At 29.9% G+C, this 14,575-nt stretch overlaps 1 protein-coding gene across 1 annotated transcript in view; it reads right to left on the bottom strand.

Annotated features, from left to right (window-relative positions):
• Positions 1-14,575, bottom strand: part of LOC106637206 (Talin_middle and talin-RS domain-containing protein rhea) — a 912,483-nt gene that overhangs the window by 498,771 nt on the left and 399,137 nt on the right. The window contains exon 8 of the mRNA XM_089595075.1: positions 12,061-12,423. Coding sequence (XP_089451201.1) covers positions 12,061-12,423 — 363 coding nt within the window. The remainder of the gene's footprint in view (positions 1-12,060; positions 12,424-14,575) is intronic.

Below are 14,575 nucleotides of genomic sequence, written 5' to 3'. Positions count from 1 at the left end.
ACATACAAGTTCACTAACACACGAATCAAGTGAGACTATCCATAAATGAATAAGTCTTAAAGTTTTAAGTGGAAACTTCGCAAGCACATCAGATTTGATAAGATTTTTCCATCAATTGCCAGTCATATTAATTGTATGATACTAAAATTTTTTTTTTACGTACAAATTAAATTAACATGTGTATAGGATCTTGTATCATCATTGAAACTTAAATCACAATTGGAAAAAAAAACAAATTTACTTCTTTATTATAGATAAGAGAGTCAGATTTAATATCAAGCAAAGATTTCTCAGTGCCTCAAACCCATATGGTGCACGTGATTATGGCCTTATTCAGAACTCAATAAAATATACATGTGACATTAAAGTTCTTACTTTACACTTAGTTGCTATTCAAACTTTTTGCGACTTATTTTTTCTATTTCAATTACCACAGATGCATACTCTGAAATAAGTTTTGTGTAGTGCTAGCTGGAAAATATTCCATACAACTGTTACTTGGCAAAGTTATTAAAAATCATTATGAAGTATTCCTCAAGTTTCTTTAAAGAATCTATGAGTTTAATTTTTTTAAAGAAGCCAATGAGATTACGAAACATTTTTTTTATTTTTCTTTTCTTTCAATCCAAAATTTTTTTTTTTTTTTTTATTGGATGCTCGTGATGTTGAGCTCGCACTTTAGTGACTGGACAAAGCTACTCAAGGAATAAAAATTAATCAATATTTTGTTTCTACAAATTATGCAAATAATATAGGTAAAGACTCTATCTACTAGGAGTACTGACGATTTAAATCATTTTTAACTCTGTGCTCTTATGGCATCTTTTTTAAATATATTCCTCTCGCGAATGATGCTCGCAGTTCTGACGATGTTTTTGCTTTTGTATCTATGACTTATCTCAATTTTTTCTCGCAACGTACTTGTTATGTATAGTTACTGCACTGGTCACTTGTTTAATTTCAAAGTGATAAGTTTATTGTAACTATTAATTGAATAAATTAAAATCGAAAATTAAAAATTGTTACTGTTTCTGTGTCCTATTTAATAATTTTATTTTTTCGAATATTTTCTTAAGATTATCAATATGCTTCACTAATAGTTTGTTGGTATTATCGTCGTTTCTATAGTCTATATTCTCTCTCGACTAGAATAAATAGATTTTACAAGTTTTTTTAAAAGTGTCAGCACGTCTGACGTTGTAGATCTCCTACAGATCGTCATTTCAGACATACTTTCAAGAGGTAAGGATTTCATACTTTTTCTGCTTACGGATTTAATCTTACGTATAGTTTTTATAATTACATTATCACTTACCTGACCATCTGTTCCTGTATAATTATTTTCTTTATCTTTTTTGTTGATACGCATGGATTTCTTTGTTTCTCTGTGTTAAAATTTTACTTTTGTAAGACTCTTAAATATTTTTCAGATTTCTTACGTTTGTCATGGAATGCATTGGAGTAACTTTTTTTTTTTTTTTAATTATTTTTAAGCAACTGAGGTTGTTTCCAAAATTTTGAGTTAATTGTCAATCTTGTTATGAGAAAAAATCGTTAATAATAGTTGGAATAATATTACAGTCTCATAAAAGTGTCTCACATTCAATATGTATTCTTTCAAATTTTTTTTTTAGTGAACGATATTTCTTGATTTCTCCATAAAACTTAAAAGCATTATATTTTATACAGCTCTTGTTAATATTCTACTTAACATCACTTGTAGTACATTTTAGAAATCGGCGCTACCGCTTATCCTACCACAACCTCCTGTCCGGTGGTTGCTGCACTCCCCCTGTTGCCTGTATCTGCATCTAGTGCCATTCAGTCGTGTGTCCACTTCACGCTAAGTAAAGTGAACTTTTAAATACTTGTCATATTTATTATCTTCTTTGCACACCTATTTAGTTGTATTGTTCGTAACTGAGAGTTCCAATATACCACTTCTTATAGTGTAATCAGAACTCTCCACTTAACTCCTTCTACCTTTCTTTTCATAACGACCTGAATGAAAACAGTAGTATAAAAGGAAAAAGGCCACTACTTTGTTGTACAATAAATTTTTTCTCCTTTTTCAAGAATTAGTACCACGACATTTTTCTTTTTTTTTTCCCGAACAACTTTTTTCTGAACATATTTTCGAATTTTTGACTTTTGTAATTTTTTTTAAGAACTAACACATTTTAGCACATTAAAATAACACTTGCAAGTACAATGAATTAAAATGAATTAATTTCAATCAGCTCTTGCTAATAGTGTGACACACTGATCTTTATTGAAATGCTTCAAAGCTTTCAATATTTTCATATGAAAATGAAGAGGTGGAGGACTGCTGAGAATTTTGGATACAAATTGTTGGCCTATCATCTGTTATAATGCAGATGTTTGCATTGTTCTAAACAAAACTGCATATTCCTACCACTACAATATTGTTTAATATTATACATATTAAGTCATTATTAATAAGTATTATCTCCAATTGATAACTGTTTAAATAATATTTGGATTTGTGTAGTCCTTCGCAAAACTTGATATGTTAGCTCTTTTTTAAATAAAATTTTTTATTTAAAGCTATCCTGCCACTCTGAATATTAAAATATAATTCCATCAAATCGTACACTGAGCATTGCATCGATGGAATTTAACAATATTTAGACAATGACGATCTTGTGATACCCTATAGAACCACAAATCATACTCGTCTATGGATGTTGCTAGGAAAGATCCATCGCATTATTTGAACAAAGCTACGTATGTTTTTATAACTGATTTTATGAAAGTGTCTTAGTTTAAAAATTAAATTAATCTCCAAAGCGTAAATGTATCATCTAACAGCACCCCTCTCGCTATGGGGCATTATCCATTTCTGATCCTATTCTCTTAACCTTGCCGAAGGGATCTCCTATTTTACGATCTTACTAGATCAGTCTAAAACTTGACAAAAATGCTATGTATCTGTTTTTTTTTTTTTTTTGGTCTTTTTTTTTACAGAACTTAAACTCATATTTCTTAATAATAAATTTTATAGATTAAATGACTTTCTAAAATAAAATATGCTGGAATACAAGAAAGTAGTTTGGAATACAAGAAAACATGATGGTGAAAAATTGGTAAGTCTTACAAAAAATTTTTTTATTGATCTCACCCTTTTACATACCATTTTTGTTTTATATTTGATTTATAAACGAAGATTCCAATTGTACAGTTTTTAGTTTAGAAATGTAAGAATAATGTGATAAAAAAAGATCGTTTTTTTTTCAAAATTCATCAACCATAAAAGAGAGACAGACATACATTTTTAACAAAAGTTATGATAAATGGATCTTGAGGTATGTACAGGTAATAGAATTTTTTTATGTAAGTGTGTTTCACTTATGTAAAAAAAATATTATTTTAGCAGCCCCACATGTCTATAGCAATAAATATCTTTGATTAGTGGACACGTTGTATACAAAAAGCTGGGAGCAGACGTAAGGTTATGGATACATGAAAATCTTTCAATTTACTACAATACGAAATTAAACGTTATTTAGTTACTTATTCATAACAACTACGTATTTAGAAGTTATCTCCTTAAAAAATTTTATGTGGATTAGGAAATATTCTACCTATGTCTTGGTAAAATAGTAATTAGTCGATTGATCATGCATTAATGCTTTTTTACTGGGCAGCTAAGAATAAAAATTGCGGAGGCTCCCTTGCCCTAGTGTCACCAATTAAAATGTATGTCATTAAATAGTTTCGATTACGCCATTTCCAGCTTTGGGATATTTCAATGACAACTTTCTGTTTTGCATATGTAAAGCCACAAAGAACATTTATTCAAACGATTTGTTTTTTGTTTTCTTAACGGTCAAATCGTGTAACAGTGTCTTCCATACGTCTACCGAAAAAGACATCTCTCGGATTTTAAATATTACTTTGTGCTATAGAGTAATTTCTTACATAGTTCTTTTTATCTGTTTGTTGAAATTTCATTCCCACATCTCATCTAAGTTACACTCGTATTCTTTCACTCTTGACCTTTTATTTAGCGTATTTTTTAACATTCTGTATAGCTTTTGAAAGTCATAAATTTCTTAGTTTGATTATCTGGATAATACTGTAGATACCTGTAAAAATCATCATTAAAAAACTGAAGAGCTATGATCCTTGGATTTTTTTTTGACTATTGATTTTTAAAAGCCATCATCAATGGGTCTTTCTCATGATTCATATTTTAACAAATAAACTGCATGGATTACTTTGGTACTTATAACTTTTTCTCGCATAGTAACCATTTTTCTGAAAATTGACCTGACATGTATATATGCCTTGAGGAAGAATCCCTATCACGTCTTTTTTTTTAACTCCTCATAAACAAAACTAAGCAAAAGCTTGCAATCGTGATACTTATTATAAAACGGCAACATTTCTGAATTATTAAAAAACTTTTTGGAACGATGTACACAGCTGACGTAATATTTCAAAATGACGTGCGTAGCCTTCAACCAAATTTTGCTGCTTGTCGAATTTTATTTCTTTCTCAATGACTTAGTTGTATAAAAATGTAAGCTTTTGGCATTTTTTTCAATTCATTGTGAGCTGTGAACAAATTTCACTCGACGAATACGGTTTTTATTACTGAAAGTTTCCGTTAATAATTAAAAGATAAGAAAAATAGCCTTTTTAAGATTGTATACCTAGGTTTTTCTAAACTCTGGTAATCTCATTGGTTAATACTTCAGACTACCTATGCTTTCAGTTTAATGGTAATTTGTATGATATTTTGTTTGTTAAAAATGGCTTCGTTTGTTCAATTTTAGAGCTACTATTACTACAGTTAGAGCTTACATGACATGTGGAGCAAACAAAAAGACACAAATTATTTGTTGTATGTTTGTTTGTTTTATTATAGTGCAAACAGAAAGCATACGTGAAAAAGCAAATTGAGCCAATGCCCGATCGGCTTTTAAATGTAGACCCTTCTTCTCCGTAACGTAGGCAAGATCGTGCTGACGACATGCTTCGTCCAAGAAATTTATACCAAGATCACCGTGTTCAATACGCTTCAACAGCTTGGTTCCAGGACCGCAAAATTTGTCTCCAGGTACATGCATCCCAAACGGTAGCAAGTCTTATATGTGTCAAACTTTGGTCCACCAGATAAAAATAAAGAAATGTACGTGCCAACTCTTTTATCGGCCAACTCGTCAGTGAGACTGCGTAGTGTCGTGTCAATGGGTAAATCGTTCAGCTCTTCTCGGGAAACATAAAAAACGAAATTTGTGTCATAATGAGCTACGCATTGTTTTGATTCCTAAAAGTTTTAATATCAAATGAAAGTATTTAACATTATCTCTATACATCATACTAAGGTAATTATATGACTAATCTTTGGACCATTTAGAAATTAAAACCATACTTGTCCTTAACCATAGGAGTCAAAAACACAAATTACTATATTTTTATACAAAAAGCTGTTTTTTAAGATTTGACAATTTCTGGATGTCAAAAAATCTTTATCTGTTTTAAGCATAAAAAATATTTTTTCATAGTGTTTAAAATTTTCCTTTTGAATCTCATTTACTTTTAATATTTTTTTAGTTATTTTTGTACGTTCCCATGCTTTTTCTAACTATTTTAACTTTTCCACAAACAAGAGCCCTTGCTAGACATAAATTACACAAGACCAAAAAAAAAGTCAAGGTACTTTCATCAAATCTAGCTGACTCTATTCTGTCAGGTCACTTTAATCAAATCTGGTGTGAGAGTTACCCCAGTACATCGAGATTGTATGAAATCTGGCCAAAACTTCGAAAAATCGAATAATGTAAGGTTTTCGACATAATTCTGTAAATTTAAGCAACCCATGGCCCCTCTTACCAAAATTTTTTAGCAAACTAGAACTAATACACAAAACAACAACACATAAATTGCTTTCTGAACCAACGAAGCTCGTACAACCTAACCTTAAAACTCCAAGAATCTAGTTACTTAAGCTTGTTCAAAATTTTAAAAACATTTGCCCTTATTAGTACTGCAACCAAAGTTTACAATCAGAGAAGCTTCAAACATGAGGTAATAACTAGAGAATTACTTTTTGATACACCAAAGCCAAATAACCCTACATCTAATCCCCAATAATGTAGTAACGCAAGTTTTTCGATGAAATTTCGTAAATTTATGCAGCCTATGGCCCCTATAACAAAAGATTTTTAGTAGACTAGTCATAGATACAGAAACCAACAGCACACAAATTGCTTTTTGAACCAGTAAATTTTCAACAATCTAACTACCAACCCCCAAAAATCCAGTTACTCAAGCTTTTTTAATAAATTCTATAATTTAATCCACCTATTCTACGTTATTCTGTCATCTTATGTAACCCATACCAACTATAATCAAAGATGTTTAACAGGCTAGCTCTAAAACTCGAGCCAACAGTCTATAATACTGTAGTGTAGCTGAAAAATGTTTTGCTTTAAGGGCTGTTGTCTGAAAGGTCATGGGTTATAAGTACCATGGACTGCATCATTCTATAAATTTTCGTTTAAAAGCTTGCGTTATTAGATATTTGTGGTTAAAACTTTGTTAGTTAGGGCTGTAGTGCTTCATAAGAGAATTTTCTTGTGTTTCGAAGCTAGTTCATCAAACTTCTTTAGTTATATTTACCACGGGTTACATAAGTTAACAGAATTATGTAGGAAAACTTACGTTATTAGATTTTTTGGGGTTTGAGGTTAGGTTATTTAAACTTGGATGAACCAGAAAGTTTTCAGATGGTAACTTTATTATTGGCTTCTGTATTAGGACTAGTCTGCTAAAAATCTTTTACAATAGGGGCCATGGATTTTACAAATTCATGGAATTTTGTCGAAAAACTTACTTTATCACATTTTAAGGGGTTTGCGGTAAGGTTACTTGAGTTTTGGTGTATTGGAAACAACTATATGATTGTTGACTTACAATTAAAGCTTTTTGTGTTCGTGGTCTTTCGTTATAGTACCAATACGGGCCACAGTTTCTGTAATTTTTTAAAACAACACTTAATTTACTGGATTTTTGGTGGTTAGAGGTTAAGTTGTGCGAGCTCAGATGGTTCAGAAAGCAATTTATGTACCACAATTTGGATTTGATACAATTTATGTACTGTTGGCTTGTCTATTGAAGATAGTCTGTTAAACATCATTTGTTAGAGGGGCCATGAGTTGCATGAATTTGCAGAATTTTGTCAAACAACTTACGTTATTTAGTTTTTTGAGGTTTTGGGGTTAGGTTTTACAAAGTTTTAACGTAGTGGGATACTTCTGACACCAAATTTAGTGTCACTGACCTAATAAATATAGATTAAGCTAAGTTTGATAAGAGTACCCTAAATTCTTTTTTGTGGTCCTGTGTTATCATCATTTTAAATACTCAATGTTGCTTCAAACAGTTTCTGAAAACCTTCGGCTGCTTGTGCTAGAAAAATATATTATAAACTTACAGCACTGTCTGCTAATAGATAAAATTACAAAAATATTTTTACGAAACAATTATGTTGTGAATAACAATTTTCAACTATACCTCAAAATAATTTCACGGTGGAAGCTAACCAGTTATTCAGTTTAACCAATGCTACTGAAGGTTTATTCAAGAGCAGTATCTTTAATATTATTAAATGCCCTATTACTATAAACACTTTAACATATGTATGTGTATTTCATTTTTGCTTACTGTATGAATCATATCTCTGCATTTTTTTCCATGATCCTCTAAAATAAGTTTTCTGCTTGTACGTTAGAAACTTCATCACTTTTTGTGGGCAAGAGCACAATCACAGTCACACCTACGTGTTGCAGTTTTTGCTGCTGCTGCTTCTAATGCTGATGTTGGAGTTGTTTTTTCTGTTGTTGTCGTTAATGATGTTGTTTTTATCTGAGTTTTTATGGATGTTGTTTTTATTGTTGTCGTTGTTGATACGTATTACATGGGTCTAAATAAGTCATTTCTAACAAAATAAAGAAAAGTTTCTTTCTTTTGTATTTACAATTAACTATATAATTAAAGATTAGTTAGAGAAATTCAAGAACCCCTATGTGCTCTGAGATAACAAATTTTTCCAACAATTATCATGAACCTAACATTGCTTTATCATCGTTTTCGGCGTTTTTTTATATCCCCAATCATTAGTAATGAAGTCAAAACAATAGCAGGGAAAAGAAATTGTGTGGCCCAGCTATTGTATTGACTAATATTGGTAACAATAAATAAAATGTGGAGATGAAAACTGTAAAAACAACTTTGATTAAGGATCATGAAAATGTTTTACTTATGTATTTGTAGCTGTTCAATGAAAGCTTAAGGACATAAATTTTTGTAAGTTTTACGGTAAAACTTTTATTTACTACTGCGGTGCCACTTTTTTTATATGAATTTTATAGAACACACTTGTCTCACTGTTAGAAAGGAGCCTTTCGAATAACTTCTATGATACATTTTTAAATTCTTGTACTAATGCATTCGGTAGCACATTACAAGTATAAACTGGTAAATATTTTAATCTGATCACGTCATTAAGCACGAGTTCCTACATAACATACTGCAATACCACAAAGTGCAATTTTTCAATCACTAAATCCATGATCAACATATTAGCTTCTTTTCAAACAAGAAAATAAATTCATACTTACGAGTGCCTGACAGAAATTGACTTCTTTTTGGTATCAACTTTCTCACCGACTTTGCATCTTTTTTTCTTTTGTCCTCTGATTAAAAAAAATGCTATGAGAAAAAGCAATTGATAATGATATCCCTTGATATTCATACAGCGTTTAACAATTTTTTCAAGAAGTTGACACAATAATGCTTTGACTCCAAAAAAAGCCATATACACTTTATTTCCAGAGTAACTTCCAACTGTTTAACAACACTGACGTAAAAACTGATATGTGATAACTACTATTAATAAAATTTGAGAGCTTTGCTGTTAGTTAAGGAATACAGTAGAGCTCTTCTGTAGTTTTAATACACAACAAGAAAGAGAGAGAGAGAGAGAGAGAGAGAGAGAGAGAGAAACAGAAAGGAGGATAGAAAAAAAGATCTGATAAACACTAATTTTTACATACTCTACTACCTGATCCTATTTGAAAACGTTGACACCAACCCAACCTGTCGTAAATATTGCATTTTATCACTGCAAGAGTTACGTGTTACAGTGGTCACCATTACAACGAAATTTTAACGCAGCTTAAAATTTATAACAGCAGCCATTGTTAAGATACGTCAAAAAGATGTGTTTTCTCAAAACTGAAATTTCAAATCACTCGAAGATGAAAATACTGATCCTTCATCTTATTTCACTTTAAATATTTTAACGTCTACATTTGCTTTAAATAAATTGCGCACAACAAAGTCTTTATTGGACTAAACTATAATTTTTACAACCAAGTGCTTAAACCATTGATTCTTCCACCAACAATGAGATCCCAAAAGGGTTAAGCTTAAGTTAAAAAATGTGGGGTGGATGCAAAATCATTTTGCAGTTATCTTGAATTATTTTAGTAATATGAATATCAAACTATTGGACCAAAAATACTTAAATGACTCAAAGTTATTATTTACCACATCTTAGGTAACAAACTCTTTTAAACTTGCTTTTCACTACGATCGTTCCAGAAACACTGTGGTAATTCAGCTGCGATGTGAAAATCAACCGTTTGTGAGCTTGCAGCTCCAAGTGTGATAAAAAAAAAGACTGAATCATAATGTACTCGTTACGATGTAGTCAATAATTTAAATGATTGAAACATCAAAAAAATAATTTTGTTAAAAAAAATGAATACTCTTTGAGTCTTATATATCTCGATACTCCTATACTAACTTAATGCATCTTATCTAATATCTCAACTCATCTTTTATTCAAGATAGAAAAAGTGAAGTCTTTTTATCCCTCATAGCATACTATCATTTGAAAAAACCTTCCTCTTATGAGATCGTAAAGCCAAAAACGAGTTCTTTTAGTCTTTTGCTATCCAAATTTTATCACCCCATAGCTGGATCTATTGCTAGAGAATCTGATTAACTTTTTGTTAAAGACACTATATTTGTATGCATTTATTTACCCGTAACAATTTTACCTTTAATACATACCTACGATCCTGATACTATAGCCTTGCTTCTTTACCTACATCGATAAAACGAAAGTTATGCCACATCTCTTAGATACCACACACTAAAAACAAAGATGGAAGGGAAAGTGAATAACTCTAGGAGTCGTAGATATTAACTACTTATTTTCCTTATCCTTTAAGAGTCTACTTAACCTTAAGAATATTGCTATTAATAAAACGGTTTACTCAAAGACTTAGCCCAAATGCCAAGCTTGAGACTCCTAGTTTTTAATCTCCTCTTTCCTAACAGCCACCCGTTTTCTAAGACCATGGGTACCTCATTGCTGATCAAACATTCACCCCGAGATCCAACAACTAGTGTCAAATGGTAATGTAAGAGATACCTAGAAATTACCTACCTTTACTGTTAAGGATGACATAACAAAACATGAAAAGTGACCAAGAAATATGCAATTACTAAAAGAACAACCAAGCTAAGACTAAGGTACTTTTTGAGAAAACCAGATACAAAAAATATAAGGACGCAGCCAAAAATTTAAACATAAATTACTCAAGAAAAAAATATTGTTCTACATGAGTTTTTTGTATTGAATGTTCTTTAAAAAAATTTCTAAAAACAAGGTAAAATAACAAATATCTCAACAGATACTAAGAATAAAACTCTTTTTAAGATGTAGAAATAAGTCTAGTTATAACTAGTCTAAGTCTTGTGCTGAAAATCAGTGCATGTACTATAAAGAAACTGCGAAAATGCACATTTACAATGGAACCAAGAGCACTGATTGAAAGATTAGTTATGTTGAAAAGTTAAGGGCTGTTTTTGAATATAAGAAATGTGATATAAGCAAAAACATAAATGTGATAAGTAGATCAATAAACAAATACCTGTAATTAGAAAAAACTAAAAGGTTTCTTACACAAGGAATCTAAATAAAAATAATATTAATAAAATTCTTTATATTTTAACGACCCTCTCTCATATTTTTTCGGTGTTTAAATATGATCTTTGTCTGTTTGGACAAAAACAAAAAAAATATCTAAAGTTCAATGTATTTTGTCGTAAAATTGTAATTTCTTCATTACTAAAAATAAATTTGAAAAACTTATTATTTTCTTCAAAGTTTTTTTTATTTTTTGTAATAAGAATATGAATTTCTTGAATGCTACGGCCTTTAACGATACAAAAATCAAATTTGACAGTAGTACTAATCAGAATGCTAATAACTTATCTTTGTATTTCACATGTAATCTGTAACGTATCTAACACGTTACATTTAAGTAAAAAAAAAAAATTGTTTGTACTCTTTTTAAAAATACATTTTAAATGTCAGCATACTACTAAGACAGTAGGTATGCATCAATGTGATTGATTATTTATTTTTTTTAAGTCTGATTTCTGCTACTTTTAGAATTTTATCCTAAAATGAAAAAAGTACTTAATTAAGTTTTAAATTCTAAACCGAACTTTGGAATCCAAGTTGTTTAAGAAGGTTTGACGAAAAAAAATTTGACAAGAAGCTTTAGGAAACTGTTTGAGCTTTGAAAGTATTTGTAAACAAAAATCTTCTTATACATAAAATTTCAACTGTTGACACAATTTCATGGAGGCCATAAGTGAATTAGGACGTGTTTCTTATTTACAAAATAATTGTTATTAAGTAATATAGAAAAATCCTTAGTTTTCTGACTCTTAAATACTATTTGATGAACATTTTTTGCGTTCTCTGCATTTTAAAGACATCATTGGGCCTCCTCAGTAACAAATTACAAGCCAAACTATTAAAAAATAATTTTTTGATTGATTTTTCGATAAAAATATTCTCAAATCTTTCTAGTTATGCCTCATAAGAAGAGCAATTCGCGGTTTATGTATAACTTAGTTTTATTTCAAATAAAACTTCTAAACAATGAGCTTCAATAAAAATGTTTATTATGTATAGTAATTTTACAAATAAAAATGTAACAGTACCTCCACAAGATTTTGAACAGCCTTAGTCACTTCCTTAACTGCATATATTAATTGATTTTGGCATGCTTGCGTATTTAAAGTTGGTGCAACAACTTTTGCGCAAGCTACTAGTTGAGATGTAGCAAGAGCACAATAAGTAGCAGCAGATATTACATGGTTTTGTGTTACTGAGTTTTCACAAATTGCTGCTATATTTTTCGCCTTTAACACTAGTACAGCTGTTGTATTAGCAACAGTCTTTGCCAACGATAATAGGACATCTTGTGTCTCTTTTTTTAGGACACCCTCTTCACCAATATTAAATAGCACTTCATGAGATGCCTCCCCAATATGAGATGCAGCATTCAATAAGCTATGCCTAGCCTGTAAAAAAAATTTAAGTTTTACAATCAGCATATGCATTATACTGCATTACTTTTTACATTTACGTTACTAAAATAAACTTAAATCTTCTATTTTTAAACGTTCTTCTATATTTTAAACGTTCTTCTATTTTTATTACTTGTGTGACAGCTGAGTATGTCAATGAAAATTTTAACAGTTATTCATCAAGATTCATAGCAAAAATGCAATGGATACTTAAAATACAGTTATTGATCCCTTATCGCAAACAGTAATAATAGTAGCAAAGGAAAAATCAAGAAAAAGTTTTGCCTGCTTCTAAGAGCTTAGACTTAACATTTAGGTCTAAAAGCCTTTCTGTTTTCTTCCTATTCTAATCAGAGTGCTTTTTGATCATACCATGATAAATGTGTTTGATTGATCTATAGTTGACCAAGTTTCTGAGTTTCTTTAAGTACTTTATTTATTTACAAACTCTGAATACTGTTCACTTATTGTCCCTTATTCTTTTACTACTAGCTTCTAGAGTTTGTTTTTACTACAGTATATAAGTATGTTGAAACACTGTATAACATAGTTTTCTTTTAAATTATTGACATCATAATTCTCTCTGTAATTCAATAAACTTTAGTGATTACCTGAGATTTTTGAGCTAAATTGAATTTCTTAAATTTTTGTGCAGCTTTAAGAAGAGTTTTAACCTGCAAAATCTTTACTCTTGATGTCTACATTATTATAAAGACAAGATAAATAAAGTTCTGAATTAATTAAATTGTTGAGGCAACTCATCAATAGCCCAATTAGTAAAGAGAAGTAATAAAATTCATTTGCTTCTTTGATTCGCTACTAATCACAGTGCCAGACACTTTTGGCATGATGGTTGGTCCCAACAAAATGTTTTTAGGCTAAAAATTAGGCAAAAAATTTGAAGAACAACACCTAGAAGTCTTGACTCTAAAGAAGACACGTGTCTTGATTTTCTTATGGTAAAATTTATTATTTTTCGGTTCTTTTTTTTTGTTTTTCTTGAATATTAGAAGCTATTCATTATAAAAGAAAACATGATAAACACAAAAGTTATTCATAAGATAATTAATCGTAAAGAGAAGATGTTGTATAAACAAAAACTGAGTTTTCACTGCTAAAACAATCTAAAAAATAAAAAATAAAATAAAAAAATGCATCGCAATACATGTTAAACTAGTTAAAAATTTGTTAAAAAATAGGTACTGCTGATGAAGTGATTCATTTTGAAAGTTTGACGAAGTACTTAAAACATTACCAGTCAAACATTGTCTTGAATTAACTACTGTAATTAAATTATAACGTATACTATGTTTAGATGGTAAAAATAACCCTACACGACTTGGTACAAAAAAATTGGTTTTAGGCAAATGGCCTGCTATGAGCTAAAAGCTGAAAGAACGTCATCTCAGCTTCTATCGGATTTTCAGGAAATTAAAGATATTAATACCATCTGATAGTCCTTAAATAGCAGATTTCGACCGAATGCCTCTTACCAATCCTACGAGAAATAAAAATTTTTAATTAACAATTTAGCCATAGGTTTTTGTTTTAGAAATTTTGCGATTGGACGTGATGTTTAATGTTAACCATTTTTATAATCATAACATACCTTATTTTGAGCTAGTTTTAACTTATTTAAGGTGTATTTTAACGCAATTATAATTTAAAAATTTTTTAAAAATTTTTTAATTCTTTAAACAATCAAAATTGATTTTTAGTTTTCTTAAGCATCTAATCCTTATGCTTAACCATCTTCTGAATAATTTTTGTATTCAACATTTTTGTCTATGACTTATTTTATCATTTGAAATAGCTTCCGAAATTGAGAATCAAGCAAAAAATTGTCTAAGTTGATAGCAGTAATTGGTTTCTGCAAAATATTGTTTTTTTGTCAATCATTTGTAAGTTCATTGTAATTTCAGTATTCTTAAATATTTTGTGTTGAAATTTGTTATACGATTTGACTCTAATGTAAAAAGTTGCACCATGTCATTCATTTAACACAAGTTTAAAAAAAAAGCGCTTACATCTTCAAAGAAACGTATTCAATTTACCAATTGTAGTTTTTTTCTATTTTATTTTTCCTTTTTTTCAAAACTTTTGGGTACTGAATCAATATAGCACAATCATAAAGTTTATCTTATTT

Source organism: Copidosoma floridanum, unplaced genomic scaffold (genome assembly GCF_036245765.1).
Source record: "Copidosoma floridanum isolate Cflo_tuat_1 unplaced genomic scaffold, Cflo_Japanese_pri ptg000024l, whole genome shotgun sequence".
Lineage (NCBI taxonomy): Eukaryota > Metazoa > Arthropoda > Insecta > Hymenoptera > Encyrtidae > Copidosoma > Copidosoma floridanum.
Note: the sequence above shows the minus strand (reverse complement) of the source record. Positions and strands in the feature narration are given on the sequence as shown.